At 36.0% G+C, this 20,368-nt stretch overlaps 1 protein-coding gene across 1 annotated transcript; it reads right to left on the bottom strand.

Annotated features, from left to right (window-relative positions):
• Positions 1 to 15,682: 15,682 nt before the first annotated feature.
• On the bottom strand, positions 15,683 to 19,447 carry LOC146158983 (uncharacterized). Its single transcript, XM_083385675.1, has 3 exons — positions 19,328 to 19,447; positions 17,078 to 17,267; positions 15,683 to 16,516 (listed from the first exon to the last, which is right to left on the bottom strand). The coding sequence occupies exons 1-3, from the start codon at positions 19,445 to 19,447 to the stop codon at positions 15,780 to 15,782; spliced, it is 1,047 nt and encodes a 348-aa protein (XP_083241801.1). The 3' UTR covers positions 15,683 to 15,779.
• Positions 19,448 to 20,368: the final 921 nt, after the last annotated feature.

Raw genomic sequence — 20,368 nt, 5'->3', positions numbered from 1 at the left:
AGTGTTGTAAACGAGTCATTTCAAATGACTTAAGACTCAGTCAAGTGGTTTATCGAGTCTAATTCCAAGTCAAGTCTTTTTGAACAAATAACAAGTCAAGTCCCATCCAAGGCAAAATTGGAGCATGTCGATTTATAAATCAAGCCTTGTCTTATAAATTAACCATTAAACTCTGAGCAATAACTCAACTAAAAATAACAATAACGCAACATAGCAAGGAAATTGTTTTATGTGCAAAACTAAAAATAAATAACCCAATATTACAAAAATTATATGCTCAATGAAAACATTATTTAAACCCAGGTTATTTGACTTAAATACTTAAGTCAAGTAAAGTCATTTTGCCGAAAAGACTTAAATCAAGTCAACTCATTTAAAAACAATGACTGGAGCACTTAAATCAAGCCAGCACTTAAATCAAGCCAGTGACTAAAGTCATTACAACACTGCTACTAGGTGGGGTACATTTAGTATATTATATGTTCAGTGGAGTAAGCGAAAAAATGATTATGAACCACTGGCCTAAATACTCGACAAAATGTAGGACTATGCTTACCTGCAAAAAGTAGTGCCAACATAGATAAACGGCAGGATAAATGACGAGCAGTTTTACAATGCAAACGATGGTGGCCATATACCTAGCCACTCTTCCAATAGATCCGAACGTATGTGGACAAAGGTTCATGGTCTTCATTGACATATCTTTATCAGTTTAACTTCTCTAAACTCCTAATAATGTGTTTTAACAAAGATACAAATATGCTCAATCTTCGTATTGAAATTGTACACAACCGAAACTTCCTCAAGGAACTTCCACTAAAACTTATGTAAAATTATATGATTCTGATAGAGTTGCCGATAACATCGCTACCCTATTATGCCGAGTGGCAGTATCGGTACCTGTCGGATAGTAGGGTCGTACCAAGCTAGACATTCAGCCTTATGTTTTACCCTTTCGGATGCGCTGCTTTTTATGTTTTCCGGTGATAGAAAATGAAAAACCAGTGTTTAAAGTGAGACCACTCTTCGTGTCGTTGTATCGAGCGCTTTTTGATGTTCGTTTTAGCTGATAAATAAAACCTGTTTTGAAAAAACATCTCTCAAGTTTCATTAAGTAGCAATATGTCAATTCACTGGATTTTACTAAACGCAAATGTCATATGCGGATAAATATTTAAACCTGTATAAAAAGCTATAATGTCATTCTACAATTAAATGCTTAACTAAAGCCATAAGATGTTTAAAAAGTGCAAAAGTACGGTTAAACTTTGGTTTATCATGAAATACTTAAATGCCCTTATTTTACATGTATAGGCGGCGTCAAACAAAAATTTACTGTATCGCGTTTCACAATAAAGTAGATTCCTTTCGACTGGACAACTTCTGCAATGTTGTTCTCGTTTACTACAACTTGAAGGTAAATTACGGACCACGCCAACAACATCAACAAATGCCAGTTAAAAATAACCTCGTATGCATTGTCAGCACAAATATAACTGGAAAAACAGCAGATAATTAATTAGCTTCGCGTCATACGACCGGAAGACCAGGAAACAGTAATTATTATATTATCGGTATTATTATATTCTATATACGCTTTTCAGATGCATATTATGCTACGTGCGATGGTAAAAGCAAGTAAATGGTAGAAAAACAACGGTTGGACATTTTATGAGGAATCATAGGTGAAGAGCGTTTAAAACTTCACAAGTTATTAATATTATTCAAAATTACAATAGTCTCCTTCGATCAATCTACAAAATTAAATAAATTCAGCCTTTCTAAAATTTCTATCTAAATAAATACGAAGTATCTTGGCCAAACTAACCTTGGCTAGCGCCCAACTATTTACATTGCGGTAGGTAAGGCATCATACTCAAAAGAAGTTGTCAACAATCGACCAAAATAGTATAAAGTTTCGTACTGCTTCTGCTAGTATTCTGCTATACGCCGCTGCGTAGTTCAAAGCATCGGGCGCCCAACAGTTCAATGTAAAACATTAAGTGAATGGATCCAGCATTTTCATTTTAGAATATTATGTTGCTTTGCGTCTTGCGTCTTGCGATTTTTAATCCTCGATATTTCCCTTTGCGAAGCTGATTCAAAAATTTAATTCAGCTGTCCGTTTTACGTTTCCTTGAATTATATGTTATACTTCCTTATTAAACAAATACAAACTATGAAGCGAACACTTTTTGAATGATTTCTTTATTGGCCAAAACAGCGGTCGGCAACCTTTTTCTAGTCGCGGGCCAAAACCAAACTCAGAAAGGTCACTGCGGGCCGCACAAAACGATAACTAAGAATTGTGTTATTTTTATCTTAGAACAACTGTGAATCAGCGGGCCTCGGATCTTTTTTGCACCTAAAAACGTGTTTAGTTGCGTTTAAGGAAGCAGTAAAGTGTTGGCGCAAAGCGCGAAAAAGGCGTTTGTTTGGTTTAAAATTCGAGTTCAGGCGTCGTAATCCATGCTACTAATGAAAAGTGTAATAAAACTACTTTGAGGGAACTATAACATTTAAAGTTAATCTAGCTCAGTACTGGGATATAACAACATTTTTTTTAAATTTCATTCCTTTCAAATAAGTATTTATTACATTGCCGAAAAAAAATATATGTTTAATATTTCGAATACGTTTTCCGTTTTTCCGTGACGCCTTCCACTGCGCAACGGTACACAAGCTGATCTAGGTAAAATCACAGCATCAAAACGTAAACAAACCGGACGGAGAATGATGATTCGCGCGAAGCGCCAACATTTTTTACACTAAAGTAGTTAACAATTTTACACTTAAGTAATCCAAAAAGTATGTGAAATGGACTCGAGTCTAATTTGTCCAAGAGGCGGCGGGCCGGATGAATTACATCGGCGGGCCGGATCCAGCTTGCGGGCCGTGAGTCGCCGACCCCTGGCCCAAAAGCTATATTTAAACATATACATGTTGCCTATTTTCTGCAGTGAAATGTGGCAAGCCTGCGGACTCGGCAGTCGACGGAGTCGGTTTGTTTTGCTGGAGTTGGACTCAAGACTCGAGTAAAATTGCCTAAGACTACCCGAGATCCGAGTAGTTATAAAACAGTTGTGAAAATAAAGTTAGGGCGCGAAGCAGAAAAAAGTCATTTACTTAAAGTAGCCAGAAAAGTGTGGAAAATATCATTGTGCCTACTTTGAAAAGTAAACTATAAGGGAAAAGGTTTATCTGTCGAAAACTCTATACGCTGCGAAAAATGTAAAACGGTTTTATCTATTACGCAAAACACATGATAAACTATATTCATGAAACGTATCCGACTGTGGCGGATCATATGAAATATCTATTAAATTCTAATATAAGGTATTGCAAGCGATATATTTTGACAAATTTTGTGTTTAAAATTGGATACCTACATATTATTTATAGTGAGATGTTTGCAATTCAGAAAATGAAATTACGTCCAATCGTACAACTGTGTGTTGTTTGTTTAATTAACCAAATAAACTTGGGTAAAGCGTATGTTCGAACATTGCGTAAACGACAAGCAAAAAAACATTACCTTACCGGAAGCCATAAAATCGGTATTTTTTAAGCCGTAAGATCACGATCCATATTAAAATGGGGAAAAGCAAAATAATAGCGTTCGTAAAATACGAAAAAGTTCTAAAATCGTTTTGAGGCGCACTAAAATTTTAGAAATGTTTGACGATATTAATTTATTGAAGCAATTTCTCTATATAGAGAAGAAAAATGACACAACAAAAAGAGCTGTGTGGAATAATACATAAAAAAGCCATATAGCAGTTGGAAAAAAGGTATTCGATTTTTGTTGGGCGTTACTATCACTACCAAAACACCGATAAGGTATATTTCATTGCATAGCATACAAAAAATAAAGTCCCGGTCATCCAAATATCACTGGAATACAACACACTACTGTTGATAGGGGCGCTCGGTCTTTCAGGGCGCTGCGTTTTGGTCAAAGGGAATTCCCCGTGCGTGTAAAAATGATCGAGGAGTCTTTCCTTTTCGACGTAGATGTCGTTCATGTTTTTTTCCAGTGTTTCTTTATTTATCTCGTGGTTCGCACAACCGGTTATCGACTCAATCGGCAGCAATCTATATGGTTCTTCAATTTAGTTTTATAATTATACATATATATATATATATATATATATAAACGGCAACTTCAATCTTGTTTAAAAAAAAAATATATATATATAAAGACAGAAAACATCTCAAGTCTATTTCAAAAAATATACATACATACATCCCACTTTTGTTTAAAAATATGTATATATATAAAAGCAACAAACGTCTTAGTTTTGTAAAAAAAAATAAAAAAAACAGAAAACGTTTTAATTTAGTTAATAAATAAAAATAATATAAAAAAATATATATTATATAATATTAATATAATATATATTATATATATATAAACATCAAACGTCTTAATTTCGATTAAACAATTATATATGAAAAAACAGTAAACGTGTAAATTTTGTTTAAAAAATGTATAAAAAACAGCAAACGTCTCAATTTTGTTTTGAAAAAAATAAATATTTAAAAAACGGCAAACGCCTCAATTTTGTTTTCAAACAATTATAATAAAAAGATAAAAAAAAACAGCAAACGTCTCAATTTTGTTTTCAAAAAATTATAACAAAGCAGCAATCGTTCCGATTGTGACTTAAAAAATATAAAATATACAACAAATATATTGGTTCAATTATTATTGGATACCCCCATCAGTGGCTGACCTAAAATAGATCACAGTTTCATGTGTCGCATCTCTGGGAAATAATTGTTCTCGGACGCTGACCGGACGTCGCTTGTAGCCGATTGTAACGTCCAGTATCCACTTTAAGCGCATCGCGGGGTCATCTACACATGCGAATATAAGTTAGTGGAGGCTATTGTTGGGTACAGAAGGTAGTCAAAGTGCTTAATACTGGCTAAACGTTAAACAGTTCGGTCAAAACTAAGATTGGAAATCGACATTCTCAGCATGCATTATATCAGGTCCCAGAGAGTCAACTTTCAGTTTTCGGTAGGCCTTTTGTTAATTCTTTATCAAGTTAGCCATATAAACAACCTTTTTAGTCCTACAAGGCAGTTGCCAGTGTTGTAGTGACTCAAGTTTTAAGTGCACGTAAGTCACTGTTTTGAAATGACCTGACTTGACATAAGTCGTTTTGATAGAATTTCGCATTGGGCAACCAAATAGACCAATATTATTATTGATTCAAATTTTAGGTTTTAGGTTTAGTTTCGAAAATCTGTTAGACATATTACAAAATCAAGTTGATGTACGTAAACAGTGAAGTGAAACCTAAACAAAAACTAACTTGAAACATATATACATGTATTGTGTACACTGTCGTGAGTGTAGTCATGACTCAAATTAATTAAACGTGAATTTGTTTATGCTTATGTCCTATGTTTTGTTCAATTGGAAAAAGTCCAGTGAGGGAAATTAGGTCGCGATTCAATGTGGTTGGGTCGCCGACCACGTGGTTTTGTAAGGTTAGGTTTATTTAGATTGGTTTTCAGGATCAATGTGTTAATGCCAATTTATTGTATGACCTGATTTAGTATGTTCCATTGGATTTCTACTTCTTTTTAAATTACGTAGGCTTATCTTACCGTTTGGTCTGCAAAGTGCTTCCATGATCACACTAACAGCGCCAAGTCGGGGTAGTGCCACGTTTTGCAATACAGGCATGTTGTTCTTAGCAGCGTATCTGCATAAATTAATTTGATGGATCAATTAGTCTACAATAATCCTAAGTGTTTGAAAAATGGGGTATTTAGTGGGATTGCTTTAGATGAAAAGTTAATTTGTTCTATTCCTTAAGAAAGCTTTTCGCACTAATAACGTACCTTTTTAAGAAATCTGTAGCCTGTATTTAATTCGTCATTCATGAATTGGATTTCAACTGAGTTTATTTTTCAGATAGATAATGATTCTCCTCATAATGAATTGCAAAGCCAAAAAGGTCGAGTAGATCAACGTCATCTTGATTACATTAACTGAAGGTGATACAAGCATCAATATGATGTCGATCTACTCGACCTTTTTGGCTTTAAAATACATTATCAAGCTGCATTACAAATCCGAGCATAATGTAGGCTACCCAACTAATTAACTCTCTCTTTGTAACAATTTTCGTTTACTCACTTACTTTTGACTTCTTGCTCGCGTATTCTGTAGAAAGCCTCCCTCTGGAAACAACAGTATATATTTGTGACCTTGAGAAACTCCATTTATGACACATTTGCTTAAATTTTCGTCTTGCTCTTCAAACGTTTTTCCAAGGTCGATCGGCAGTATTTTAAATTTTTCTAGTTTGCTTTTCTGAACAACAGTTAAAGAAGGTGTGTAAAGCCCTTGTGAAATAACAAAAATCAAGCACAACTAGCCTATTCAAGAAAATTGTATTTGCACAATGCAAAAAATTCCAATGCATTAAGTGCGTCCTTAAATGCCCTTAAGTCACTGTTTTTAAATAATTTGACTTGAATTTAGTCTATTGGACAAATTAATTGACTTGACTTAAGTCTTTGGGACAAATGACACGAGTTAAGTGGTATTTTCATTATGCATTTTTTTTTATAAAATTCGGTTATATATCCTTATTTTTCTACATATAACAATTTGCTTGTTCCTATGTTGCGTTTTTTGTTATATTTTAGTTGTTTTATTGCTTGTAATCCAGTTAGTTTACCAAGTTAACGTTTACTTTTTGTGACAAGGAAATTACTTGGATTTGACTTGCTATAATTATGACTTTACTGGAACTTGACTTGTGATTTATTGAAATAGTCTCGACTTCGACTTAAGTTATATTACAAACGACATGACGTGGCCCGTTTCCTTGTAGTTTAAGCTTACAAATACAGTCACATGTGGTTATCAATATCGTACACCCACCGTCAGCATGAAGAAGCTCCCGTTAAGTTTCATTGTAAAGCCAAGTGGAGTGAATTGAATTATATACATCATAATGACAAAGGTTCTGCCCATGCCTTTCAGAGACTGCAAAATACACTCACATAAAAGTTTTATTGACAGTTTAATGGCAATTAGTAATTATTATTAAAATCAACATAAGTAAGGGTTTAAAGTACAACTTAACAGCGAGTCGGAGCCTTGTACTTTCCATGCAGATAAACCATTTTAAATGTGTACGTAAATTCTGCAAGCTATAGTGAGATTGAAGAGTACCGGTATTCATAAATTTTCCGATAATAAAATATCAAAAAACAGGATGTGATAAGATTTGATCAAGGCTGCGAAGTCGGAATTATATTACACCTCTATAAGTGGATTGCTGAATATTCACCCTATTTGGATACATAAAAATCGCACATTTGACTGAGTCGGACTCGGGTCTCGGGAGTTGGACTCCAGATTTTTTGGTGGGCCGGAGTCGGAATCGGGTGTCGGGTAATTTTAGCCGACTTCCCAGCCCTGGCTTTGAGCTGATGGGACTTTGAGGCGCCATTCGTTTGTCAGTATTTGTGAGTTGACCTGGACTCATGTCATTTCCTATTGACTTGCCTACATCAATGGCCAATAACATAACGACCAAATGATTTTAACATATAGGTAACAAAGGTAGCAAAACGGATCACAGGTAGCCTACGCATGTATGATTTATACGACAATGATCGCTATGCGTTTAACCACGTTTAACCTGCAAGAATCTGCAAACAACCAAAGAGTCCATCATGCTTTGGTGGTTTGGTATTATCAGCACCACTCCGGGTCTTTCCACGGCCGTCGATAGGTCGTCACCACACTCGTAAACTGAAAGGTTAGTAAAAATTGTTTGCGATATTGACACAGCCACATGTGCTTGGACTATAGGGATGTCCGATAGTATCGGTCGAAGCCGATACCCGATACCAAGTGGCAGTATCGGTACTAGGCTGGGATCGGCGCCGTTTCGATACCAAAAAGATGTAAGTATTTCAGCCATGATTTACCATTAAATACAGTCGTTCTACCACGAAAAGTAAATTTATCAAAAAATATCAAGCTTTTTCTCAAACCCGAAACAAATATTTGCCTCATAATCATGCAACAAAATACACTTGAACGTTCCAATTCTATCTATATTGTCTACTCTATTTGATCATATGAATGAATTTTCTGGCTTGCTCTGTTTGTATCATAGATCGACAGATTCGGCGAGTCTGCGATGGCTTTTCGGTGTACTATTTGATCATAGTGATGACGTCACTTGGTATTGGATCGCAATGATTTTTGTCCAAAGTATCGGATATCGGCATCGGGATAATATGTGAAGTATTGGACATTCCTATATAGCTGCGACCATTATGTATTTTCGACAACATAGTGATGCATTAAAAAGTATAAATTTGCAATACACAAGGCAGTTTGCTAATTTAAGGACGACTCATTTTATTTTACTAGATGAGGTCATAATACAACAGCCTCTTTAAGTGAGGTAAAGTATAGTCAGGATACTTTGTTGCAAACATAAAGTAATTCGTAAATATTTAACTGTAGTTCAAAAAACTCACGAGCTAACTGCAATCTTAACTGCATTTTTTAACCCAATCTCGATTTCGCCTTGGATCAAAATCGCACTGTTATATTTTCTCACTTACCCTTGTGTCCAGAGAGGTGAAGCATGTTGGCAAATAGAACGATATAAACGCTGGCTGGCCAGTTAAAAAACCTCTGGAACAATGGCGGCTTGATCCATTTTAGTGGCTGAAAAAAAAAAAGGTGCATTGATTTAAAACATTAAAAAATAGAATTTGAAAAATGCAGAAATCATCAGCCAAATTTGAATTATAGTGCAAGAAAGGCAAGACAAGAAAATCGTAGGTTCAAACTTATGACCTCGTCCATGTACTATACGACATGTGAATCACATTTAGTACAGGATGTCTATTTTCAATAATGATGAAAACATGCCCTAGAAACAAAATTTCCTCCCTAGAACAAATTTCCTCCCCCAAGTTATAAATTCCCCCAAACAGAGCCAATGGGGTCCCTTTGAGAACCACTGGTTTAAGCTTCTAAAAATTGTTACATCACAATTTTGCGAAATGTAACACTTACATAAGTAATAAATACTGACCTGAAGTAAAACACGCCAACACAAGCAGGCGATAGGAAAGACCACCACCAGTTTAACAATGCAAACGACTGTAGAAATATGCCTGAACGCTCTTGCAACAAATCTATACAAGTGCCAAGGCAAATTGGCAATGTCCATGACAAATCGCGCAGACTATAACAATTCCAAACTGTAAAAACAGTACTTTTTAAACAATTCGACTGCTCAAAAACCTGTAATAGTAATTGTAATTTTAACCCACCAGACGATAAGCAGAAAGTAAAACAGTATAATTATCTTCACATATTGGTGCATGCGCATGAAACATCCCGTTTTGTTTGATTAACACAAATCGTTGCGATTGGTCGTTTTTAGTTTTATATTTGATAATCTAGAACCGACATAAATCGATAAATTATCTTTAACTGTTTAATATGTAGTTTTATCTTAAATTGTTTTATTCCTTATTATTTATGGCAGTGGTGGGTAAACTGTGGACCGCATATAAACTGTGGACCACATAGGCTATAACGTTTTTATACACATAACTCAGGTCATCACCATAGAACATCCATCAGGTATTTGGCCCATCAAGATTATTTTTGTGTTGCTTAGCATATTAGTGAAAATTTTTGTAGAGAAATGCTAAACATAGAACTCCACTTTCCTATTCATCGACCAAGAAACTTTTCTAGGGCGCGTAACGTTTGTGACATCAGCCACTTACGGTTCTCTTAGGCTTATAGTCTCTCCTAAAAAAATGCATTTGGTAGCACGGCTGTTGTAGCAAAAAGGTCTGTCCAATGTAGGTCCAATCCCGTAATGTTTTACTACCAAGTTGTTTTATTTTAATCCAGCAGTTCTGACTTTTCTTTTCTAAGAGACTCATCTCTATAGTTGAATCTTTCGGGAATTTGGTTTTGTTCTTATTAACTCAGTTCACCAACATCTTCAACTTTATCAGAGTGACTTAAGATTTCCATAAAGAGGAAGTGAAATACTCGGAAGCTGCTTTAACATGTGGACATTAACTCATTAATTACAAAAAACGTTGATAAAAGATCTTTCCCATACTCTTCTTTTTTTAAGTTTTTCTTATGTATCATCTTAAACCTATCTATAGTTGTTTGTAGATATGATAACTAGTCTATATTCAACACAAAATACATGTAAATTTATCACACAGTAAGTTTACCCTTCATTAGTAATGAATACTAAAATTTGCTTATTCAATTTTAAATAAAAATGACACGCTACATGGTTCAATAAGTCTTAAGTTCTTAGGGCCTATAAAAGCATGATCCGACCATATAATTGATCATAAAAACTCACAAAATCTCAACACGGTTATTTCTACAGCTGAACTTAACCATTGAAACAAAGGTCACAAATAATAGTAGGTCCACTTATACAATAGTCGGCTAATATTCTATTTTTTCGTTATTGTTATGGGTAGAACTGCGCATCATGACAAGCTCGCAATGTCACAACGATAAACATAAACCGGAAAATGCAACATTTGCGTAAAATTACACTGCTTTCGTCACTTCGAGTCATCCGTTATTTGCAAAACAACCTTTTCCAGAAATATTTGCTTTTTATTTAAAAACTGGTATTAATTATGGCGAATATTTTTTGATATAAAAAAAAGAAAATCTGAACTATAAAATTAAAATTTTGACCTAAAAATATATTTCTGTGAAAACTTTAACCTATTAGAAATACGTTGATTTAAACAACGTATTGTTTTATGCAGCACTACATTAGTGTCTTGGCGTCGTTAGTCGCTTGATTTTGATGTTTTACTGCCTGTCGATGAAACGAAAATCAGTTATCAAAAGTCAAAAAATAATCGCCCAAAGTGATGACTGATTACAATAGGCTACATTTAAAATGAGTTTTAGTAGGCCAGTAAGACTTCAATAACCGCGATTTAGAAGATTTTTGTACAAAACACATTCTAACGGTATCATTTTTAAGTCCGGAAAATACTAACATAATTACTTTCTTCTGGCATTGTTTTGAATCAACTCGTGTAAAAAAATTTTACAAAAACTATTTTTTTCTAAAAAAATATTATCGTGCATAGACTTCCAGTATAATATTTTATTTGACCAAATGAAAGTGAAAACTAATGCAGTGAACAGTGTTCACGAATCACGATAAGTAGCCTACTTTCATAAAACGACAGTTGTCACTTTGCATTTTACAATAACATAACAAACAAGGTCACATTGAATCACGTAGCCTATATCTGTTGTACAGATTTCTATAAGGTAACAGGATGAATAAACATAAGTAAAATACGAAACTGTTTGTTATGCTAATCGTGTGTTGGATCGAAAATGTTCGACAGTTAGAAGTACGCAAAACCTACTCCGAAAAAACGGTCGGGGGATATGTTGCTCTTGTTTGTTTTTAGACTTTAACAAATGATGATTTCCGACGCTGTTTTTTGTTATCTGGTCAGCATCGTGATATCTTACAGCGAATATGTTTATAACCGAGAGCTTTGGGTTGTATGGAGATTAACAAACGTGCTGTGTTTTATAATGCTAACGTTTTCACCACTGGGTGATAAGCAATCGTCAATGGGGCATTTTTAGTCGCTGCGAATTTAAATATATTGCGCTGGTCTAGAATCCTACTACATTTGTGTTCGGGGATTTCTATCGCTAACTATATTTGGTTTGGGTGTGAGTTAGCGTACGGGTTTGGTTAGCTATTATTATATTTTAAGTGGTATAGGATTATAAAAAGATAGTAGAATAATAGACCAGGGATAAATATTTAACCCAGTTGTTCTCAACCAGGGGGGGGGGGGATTCCTCACTAGGGGTAAATTTTGTAATCTGTAGAAGGGGGTTTGTGTCATATGTTCGATTGCTGTATTTGCCAAATATGAGATGAGAAAAAATAAAGGTCTCGTACAATCGATGTAAAACAGCAATGAAGAAATTGGATGTAAGAAGAAATTTCGTAAATAAAAATAAGACAGAGCTTTGCACTTGTTTACAAATTATTGTGCAAGTCTTGGTCACTTGATTGAGCTAATTGTTACATCAATTTCTACAGAGCTTATAATCGAGAGTTTAGTTTCTGTAAAAGAGAATTACATTAAAATAGTAATTTTAACAATACTTTAGCGAAGTAAATTTGTAGAGGAGAATTAGATTCGAATATTGACTAAATTCGTGCATAGGACAAACAGGGTTGGAAACCACTGATTTAACCGCGTTGCGGTGTATATATAGTTACGTCCATTCTGTGAAAGCCTTGAAATCTATACCAGTCCAAACTTGAACCACCGCACCACGTCTGGCTTTCAACATTTTACAAGCTGCGGAAAAACTAAAAATAGCACACGAGTTGCGGATTCGCCGTGCGATCGCAATTGTTTCGCTCACGTTGGCCTTTAAAGTTATGGCGTGGTGTTATTTCTGTATTTTTAGAGTTCTGGAATTGCCAAAATCATTGTCTTATTCCACCTTTGCTCAGACTAGACGAGCCCAAACGCTTTGTTCAACAGACAATCGAATCTCACCGAGTCAACAAACGAACAATGGACCACAGATAGTCTGGTTTGCCAATGACGTATAGTTCACGTCACAATAAACCGTGCTATTAAAACGCACGAATACGAATGGCTGCCAAATCGGCAAATAAAAGTGATTGATTTTTTGGCATTTAAAGACGTCTTTTATTAATGTGTAGCGTATTTTACAACATATTTTTACGCTACATAGCATATATTTTAACTGAATTACGAAAATTTGTGATAAATATTTACATACCATATTGCCATATACAGCCAGTTTTTACACGTCTCAAAGTGAGTTATGGCGCCACGTATATACATAACGCGTTGACCGTGGTTTCATGTGTTTCAAAAACCCATGTTAGCCATCAGGCTAAACACATCATATCTGGAAAGTGACCACATCCTAAAAATGCTGTATAAATACATGGCACCAGCTAGATAGAACTCACCCTAGAAAAATGAATCTGCCTTTGTAAACGCTATGGGGGACCACTTGAGTTTATGTGTTGTAGTTTTGCATATCTGAAGTGTAAGTTGGGCTTGGTTTACTGTCGCTAATACTATATTTAATTTTACAGTTTGTTTTAATGTTTAAAGGATAGACAGAATGTTAACTGAGCAGAACATTAACATCAGAACTCATGTTAATCTAAATAAATATTAATAACGTTAAAATTTATAAAATAAAATGTTATAATTGTTCCGGTCATTTTGCCGGCTTTTAGACTTTAAGTTATTTATAAATGATTTTTTTTAATATGGAAGGGTGCGCTCCATTAAAATTAGATAGGTTTAAATATAGTGGGGATCTACTCGTACCGATCGATATTCATTATTCATGGCCTGTTTGACTTGAATAGTGGAATGTCAACCAGTCAGACCATACCATGGTAATTATCCGCAAGCCAATGTTTGGAATCCAAACCTTATCGGGGAATTCATGTCGGCAAAGAGGCTTATCTTTTCACACGTGTGCTGAGGTCTCCGTGTGGTAAATTTAGGCTAAATGGTGCTGGGATTCCCGCAAATGTATTTATGCCCTGTTTGTTGATCACATTTTCTCACCACTTTAAAGAGTGGGTAACCTTTGCTGGAAGTTGGACAATCCGAGTTCATGTATACTAGGCCTATACGGTATACAACTATTGTATATAAATATAAAATTGTGTTTATAAATATAAGCTTATTAATTTGTTTAACCGAGTTACGATTCAGTTGAAAAAAATGAAATCAACAACAAACGAAAAAACCATCAGCTTAGAATTAACCCTAAACAAAGTACAACACATATTTCAGTCTGATTGTAGCCTTACATTCGGATTTTAACTTAGGCTTATTATTTTTAACCTAGAGCAGATTTGTTAACAAAGCATTTTGAAAGTTCTAGTCAAGTCATTCGTAAAATAACTTAAGTTCAAGTCTAATATTTTTTAATAAATAACAAGTCAAGTTCCAGCCAAGTTATAATTAAAACCAGTCAACTACAAGTGAAGTCCGTTTCAAAAAAATAAATATTAACTGATAAACTCGTCCGATTGATATTTATTTAGCAAGGATATCAGAAACGCGACGTATGGCAATCAATTTGTTTAATTTGCAAAGTTAACATAAATCCCCTAATTAAAAAACTTTCAACCATAGTCATTTGTCCCACAGACTTAAATCAAGTCAGGTCATTTGAAAACAGTGACTTAAGTGCAGCAAAGTCATTGATTTACGTGTAATTACAACACTGTGCTAAAGTGACCTACAATCAACGTTATTATTATGGATAAGAGACGAAAGTGAGCTTGGAAAACGCAGAAACTATACAGATACCAAGGTCGAAACTCTTGATTCGATTGTCCGCTAAATAGTTAAAAAATAGACTTTGCAACAGCCTTTGGCGGATTTATTTCGACTGTTTATTGCTGTGTGTAATTGGGTTTTTTATGTATAATTATTTCCTAGGATAAGTCGTAATTTTTTTTGTATGATTACTTCCTCGCAATTTTTTCTTCGTGTATTCAATCTTCAAAATATATTGCTATAATAGAAGGATCAGTCTCTTTGTATAACCACTTGTGGTTTAAGAGTGTTCCTTCCCCCAATTCATTTACGTTATGTACTTTCCTATTTTGCGTGCATTACATTGAACGTGGATAGGGAAAAAGTACTTGAAATTTGAAACTTGAAACTTGAAACTCGACTGTGAAAAAATTGCATTGAAATCATCGCCAGCTTCGTCATTTTAATCACTAGACGAAAATATTCGGGTTCGCGAGCAAGAAAACAACTACAATAAATACTACTATAGAAAAGGAGTAAATAAAAAGAAGTCAAAAATAAAACGTTAAATACAAATACATGTAAACATTTCATTTCATTCAAAAACAATTCATCGGTGATTGACACTCAAAACATGTCACCGTTCTCACCCAGGTCATTCTAAGCATTTTTTTCGTGTTTCGGTTTGAACGAAGTCTGGTGTGCACTTGTGCAGGTCGAAACAACAACTGACACGTTTAAAACTTATTATATACTTGCCGAATGCCGAACTTTGAATTCGCGTTGCAAAAATGTTTAGTTGATTAAATTTGTTTAATAAAAAAGGTGTTAATCACTATTGGAAGAAAATAATTAAAAACTGTCCCAAATTAATTAGCTCCAATTTAAAAATACATTTGTTTTAATTTTCAGAGAATTCATGAAAAACGAGTTGTAACAATATTTTTTAACGACAAGTTTGTAAAAATCTGACAAGTTGTGAAAATATTTAGTTCCATTTTTTCTGTCGTAAAAAAAATATATTTTCGTTTCAATTTGGCGTTCAAAATGTCTGCGATATTGGTTTGCACCAATTATGCATATGGTTAAACCAATTACAACTGCCACGTTAGGTAACTTATTATACGTTTGCTGTAAGCTGTATATGCGTCGCAAAAATGTTTAGTTGATTAGATATTTTTACTACATAATTTGTTTACTAATTAAGTCCAAATAAATAGTTAGCTAGCTTTAACTAATTAGCTCCAATAAAGCAATGGGTTTTACAAAGGTTTAAAAATACTTTGCATTTTGTTTTAATTTTAAGAGTGTTGATAAAAAACAACATGTTGTAAAAATCGCTCGTTCCAATTTTTTTTCTGGGATTCGAAAACTTATTTTCCGAAACCGAGTTACTCTCACTTCCCGGGAACCACCCGTGCGGTGAGTCGAGTAGCGTAGTAGTCGTCGTGTCGATTCGAGTCCGACTTGTACTTGCTGAGTCGACGCATCAGGGCCTTGATCCGAGTCGGGTAGTTCTTACTCGCCACGGTCGCCCGGTGCAGGTCGACCAGGGTAATTTGCGGGTTCGACTCGTCGAGTTTTGACTCGAGTTCGTCGATAGAACGAGTCGTACTCAAGTCCTCGTAAACTCGCACCACCGGGGGCGAGTTAGGCGGTGAGTTGAACGTCACCACTCCGCCTAAACTCGACTCCGGAGGCGACTCGCTTTCTGGTACTTCACTCAACGAGCGGACAACGATGGCAGACACTGGACGTTTGCTGGACGCTGATTGGTCGGTTTGGCTGGCCAGCCACATCGCTGTAGCGTGTTGCTTGCTGTTGGTTTGCACTTTGGGTGCTGATGAAGGTCGCACGTGCAGCTGGGGTATTTCGAGGTCTCGGGGTCGCTTTTTCTCCACTACAGACCCGGACGAATTGGTCGAAACTGTGCTGGATCGGCGGTGCTTGCAGCCGGCTCTCTGGTGTCCCACGCGCGCTTTCGCTTTCGGCTTGCTTTTGGCCTCCATGTTTGGTCTTGCCGCTTTTTGCGCGACGCTCGGGTGGACCTTGCGACCGTGCAAGTGCAAGATGTTTATGGCGGCCGGCACGGCGAGGAAGGTAGGCAGAAAATCGTTGCTCGTCAGCGCTGGAGCTGTTGTAAAATAAAACAAAATGCTTACAATACAGAGGCAGGAATGGGCACTTTTCATAAGGGGCCAATAAAAACGTATAGCGTCACACGGGTCTCTCGTCATATTATTCTGCCATAAAAGAAGTAACTAAAAACTACAATCTGCTAAGTTTGGTCGATCTTTTCAAACTGTAACTCACATGCGGACACGAAAGGAATTAAAACCAGTTAATCACCTTGAAACGAGCATGGTTTTCTTAGTGTGTTTTATACATCGAATGTAAAACTTGGTGAGACAAAACAAACTTTATCAGTCAAAAAGCGACTTCAGAAAGATTAGATCACAGTTGTTAAGCACGTATTTTGGAGCGTATCTTCTATTGGTGATTAAAGTAATCGATTTACAGATAATGGTATTTGTAGCCGGATTGTCTTATTTATACTAGTAAAATAATTTTGAAGGGTTTCCGATCTATTTTTGTTTTTCGAGGTCAAATTATTAATCGCGTCTGTATATCCGGCTGCTACTTGTCAAAACAGAAGAAAACTTTGAAATTACTCTTAGAACTTGTATCCACTCACTCTCTTTGCTGAGCATGTCGTTGCCAGCCCAAGCCTCCTTCAGTTCGTTTGAGGTCCGTTCTTCAACACGCGGGTTCCCCTTTGCGCCACGGACATTTGCGATCCGCTCATCCGCCGTAACCGAGCGCTCCAAGTTGGTCTTAATTCTACGGACGATGAGCTTCTGATCGATGCTGACCGAACTCAGAGCCTGAAAACGCAAAAATGCAGCGGATTATTAGTCGATTTTTTGCCCTTTTTTCTGTTGAATTTACTGGTCTTGGTTTGGGAATTTGGGCACCGCTTGGGTTCAATAGCAATATCGTTAAAATAATACCCTATCAGAGTTAATCCATTTTAAATCTTATTTAGAACTTCTGCAGTGGGTTTGACTACAGAAGTGCGCATTGCGTATACATCTGGTTTTTATTTTTTACATTGGACAGGCAGACATGGTCATTTAAATATTTTTTTTACTTTATTCATTAACCAAAAATGCAGCGGTTTAATTCTATGTTTTTTCAGCCGTTTTTCTCTGTTGAATATACGTCGCGGTTTTGGGGTTTAGGCACCGCTTGGGCCTAATAGCCATCGCTAAATTGGCCGGCAATCGAACCCAATCAAGTCATTTAACACCAGGGTTATCATCTTCTAAGACCCAAAATATAAGCACGCTTCTGATATCTCGAGCCGAATCAAGGATTTTTGGGGGTTAAGGGACATCAAAATACAAATATTCGTGTCAAATGGAGCTTAAAGCAGCTTAATTAGAAAAAATGCGTTTATTTGGTTTAATTGGGAAACATTTTAATTTAGAAGGAGACGTTACAACTTTGGCCAGGGTTCGCCAAACTTTTTTAAGGCCAGATAGTTGTAAGGCCAGGCCATCGAGGGCCGGATATGTTTTAGAATTTACGATCGCGGGCCAGGTATGCTAATTTTTGTCGAACTTTGTTAACTTAAGTGTCGTAAAACGAAAAAAAATATAAGAAACCATGCAATACAAGCCTTAGTGAGGCTTAATAAATTCTAAAATAAGACAAATAACTCAAATGTAGCACATTGATACTTTCTAAGACACTACAAACAAACATAACGCAAACCTTAGAAATAGCCACGACATGGTAACCCTTTTTAATACCCTTGCTGAGTTGGTTAACCTAAATTCTTATTAGTAACTTTCGTGGTGGCTTTTCGTAGTTGGCTTTGATTTTTTTTTTCATTTACAGTACTTCCGACGGGCAGACATGGTGATTTTGATAGACGATTTTATTTTATTCATCAACCCTTACTTATTTTAAACTTCGGGGAGACATTAGCATTAAATTACGATAAAAATGTCAAGAGCTATAAAGGGAAAAAGTGCTGTCCTTCATGTACATAGTTATAAAGCAGATGTGATTTAACTAACACTTCTTTTGTGCGAGAATTTTGCGAATAGCATCTCGCGTGATGCGTGAATATGTCATCACTTAGAGCGATATTGCCTATACTGACGCGCTTGGCTCACGACGTAATGTATCGTGTACCCATGGCTACCAAAAAGAACCGCGCAGACATACATTACGCGGTCGTGTTCACATTTAACTGTCCGATGAAAAGTTGAACAATCTACATATACTACTCCCAGTGTTAATCAATTTGACAAGAAGTTAAAAGTTCCGTAAATTTACCTAAATACCCTAAATGCCTATTTTACAGAGCCGAAGCGCGGCATAATATTACAGTTTGAATATTTGTGACAAAAATCTAATAAACTATCGAAAGTAAAAAAATACCTGCGATGGATCTACGTATACAGTACTCGTATTGGTCGTGAGTTCGAATCTTACCGCAGGCTAGCTGTTTCTTTGACTTTCCCTTGCTTACACGGAATCCTTAATTGATCAAGTGATATCGGTCAGCCCAGTGATTTTCAACCAAAAGTTCGGTCGCCGTCTAATTTGGTTGGGTCGCCAACTGTAGTAGCTTTACTTGGTCAGATGGATTGAGATTATTTTTGAGCTATAGATTTATTCTAAATTTAAGAAAATTGCTGTAGCAATATGAAGCCATTCCTCATAAATCAATTAAGTTAGAACTAATTAATGCCAAGGTATTTTGTTTTCTTCGCTAGCAAAACGATCAGCGAAGAAAATAGGATCAACAATACTCCACTGTTCTAATCACGCCTAACATTTGGGCCACCTTGAAAAAAGGTTGTGAATCCCTTTGGTTTAGCCCTTCTGACGTCTCCCGGTGTACTATCGAGTGTATGTCGAAACTGCGCACCTGTTTTTCTTGCTTGCTCATGAACGCCTTTCGCTTTTCCAGCAAGATGTCCTCTTGCTTGTTGCAGTGCTGCAGCCGCGGACTGTTCTCGGCGAAGTTCGAAGGCTTGCACACCGACATCACGTAACACTTTGTTCGCTTATGGCATATGACTAATTCTACCAACGGCAAAGCACACAAAGATTTATGTTAGACTTGTACTTTCATGAGTCGTAAATCTTTCGAGAGGGTAGCAACGTATAAGCGATAATTGCTACCACTGTTTGCACATTAGTTGACGATGTTGGACGGCTTACAAGACCACTTGAACTTTCTTGTCGTATACGATCTTAGTTAGATTTTTAAAATCCTGGTAGAAAAATACTTGTGCGTAAACCGTATTACCGTACTTACAATCACCGCATATAAAAAAAATATTCGTCTAGGAAATTCAAACCAAGCCATTTATTTCCAACGCGCAACTATTTAAAATCTGTATTTTTAATCCAATTTAATGAGTTACACAGCGATTCTCGGTCTGTTCAATTTCCCTTGAAATTTGAACTCGTAAATTTGTTAAGAATAATTCTATGCTTCTACATCGTTTAGAATTTAGGCTGCATCCGAAATTTGAACCGTAAATTCTCTTAATGCGACCAAATATTAACTTTTAATGTATTGTCTACTACCAGAAAAACTTGAACTATATTTTTTACAAAGCTTCTATTGACACTGTGTTGTGCTAAACACCCCGCCGGCAATCCGATTTATAAAATCCGGAAGGGCGCTTAGTCCAGTTCATTTCCTAACGCGGTCCTGTCCAATTATAACTGCCTTGTTTGAAAAACCAGCGCGGCTTTATAAAGCGCCGGCATTTTTTCCCAATGTAAATAGTGCGTTGTCGGGAATAGAGTCGTCACAACACGCAACGCTTTCAGCCATACCATTTGCTCAAGCCTCTACATCGACTAAAACGACAATAAAATATTATTGCGGCGCCCATTGACGTTGGAAAGAATGGCGGCGCAAATATTGCCTGACAACTTAAATCACTTAGACACG

This window comes from Ascidiella aspersa, chromosome 3 (genome assembly GCF_963924565.1).
Source record: "Ascidiella aspersa chromosome 3, kaAscAspe10.2, whole genome shotgun sequence".
Classification (NCBI taxonomy): domain Eukaryota; kingdom Metazoa; phylum Chordata; class Ascidiacea; order Phlebobranchia; family Ascidiidae; genus Ascidiella; species Ascidiella aspersa.
Note: the sequence above shows the minus strand (reverse complement) of the source record. Positions and strands in the feature narration are given on the sequence as shown.

Excerpts from the sequence above, each read along its gene's own strand:
- LOC146158983 (XM_083385675.1), bottom strand. The coding sequence starts at position 19,447 with ATGTCGGTGTGCAAGCCTTCGAACTTCGCCGAGAACAGTCCGCGGCTG. Across the intron at positions 17,268-19,327 it reads TGAGCAAGCAAGAAAAACAG|GCTCTGAGTTCGGTCAGCAT; the intron begins GTGCGCAGTTTC and ends TTGCGTTTTCAG. Across the intron at positions 16,517-17,077 it reads CGACATGCTCAGCAAAGAGA|CTCCAGCGCTGACGAGCAAC; the intron begins GTGAGTGGATAC and ends ATTTTACAACAG.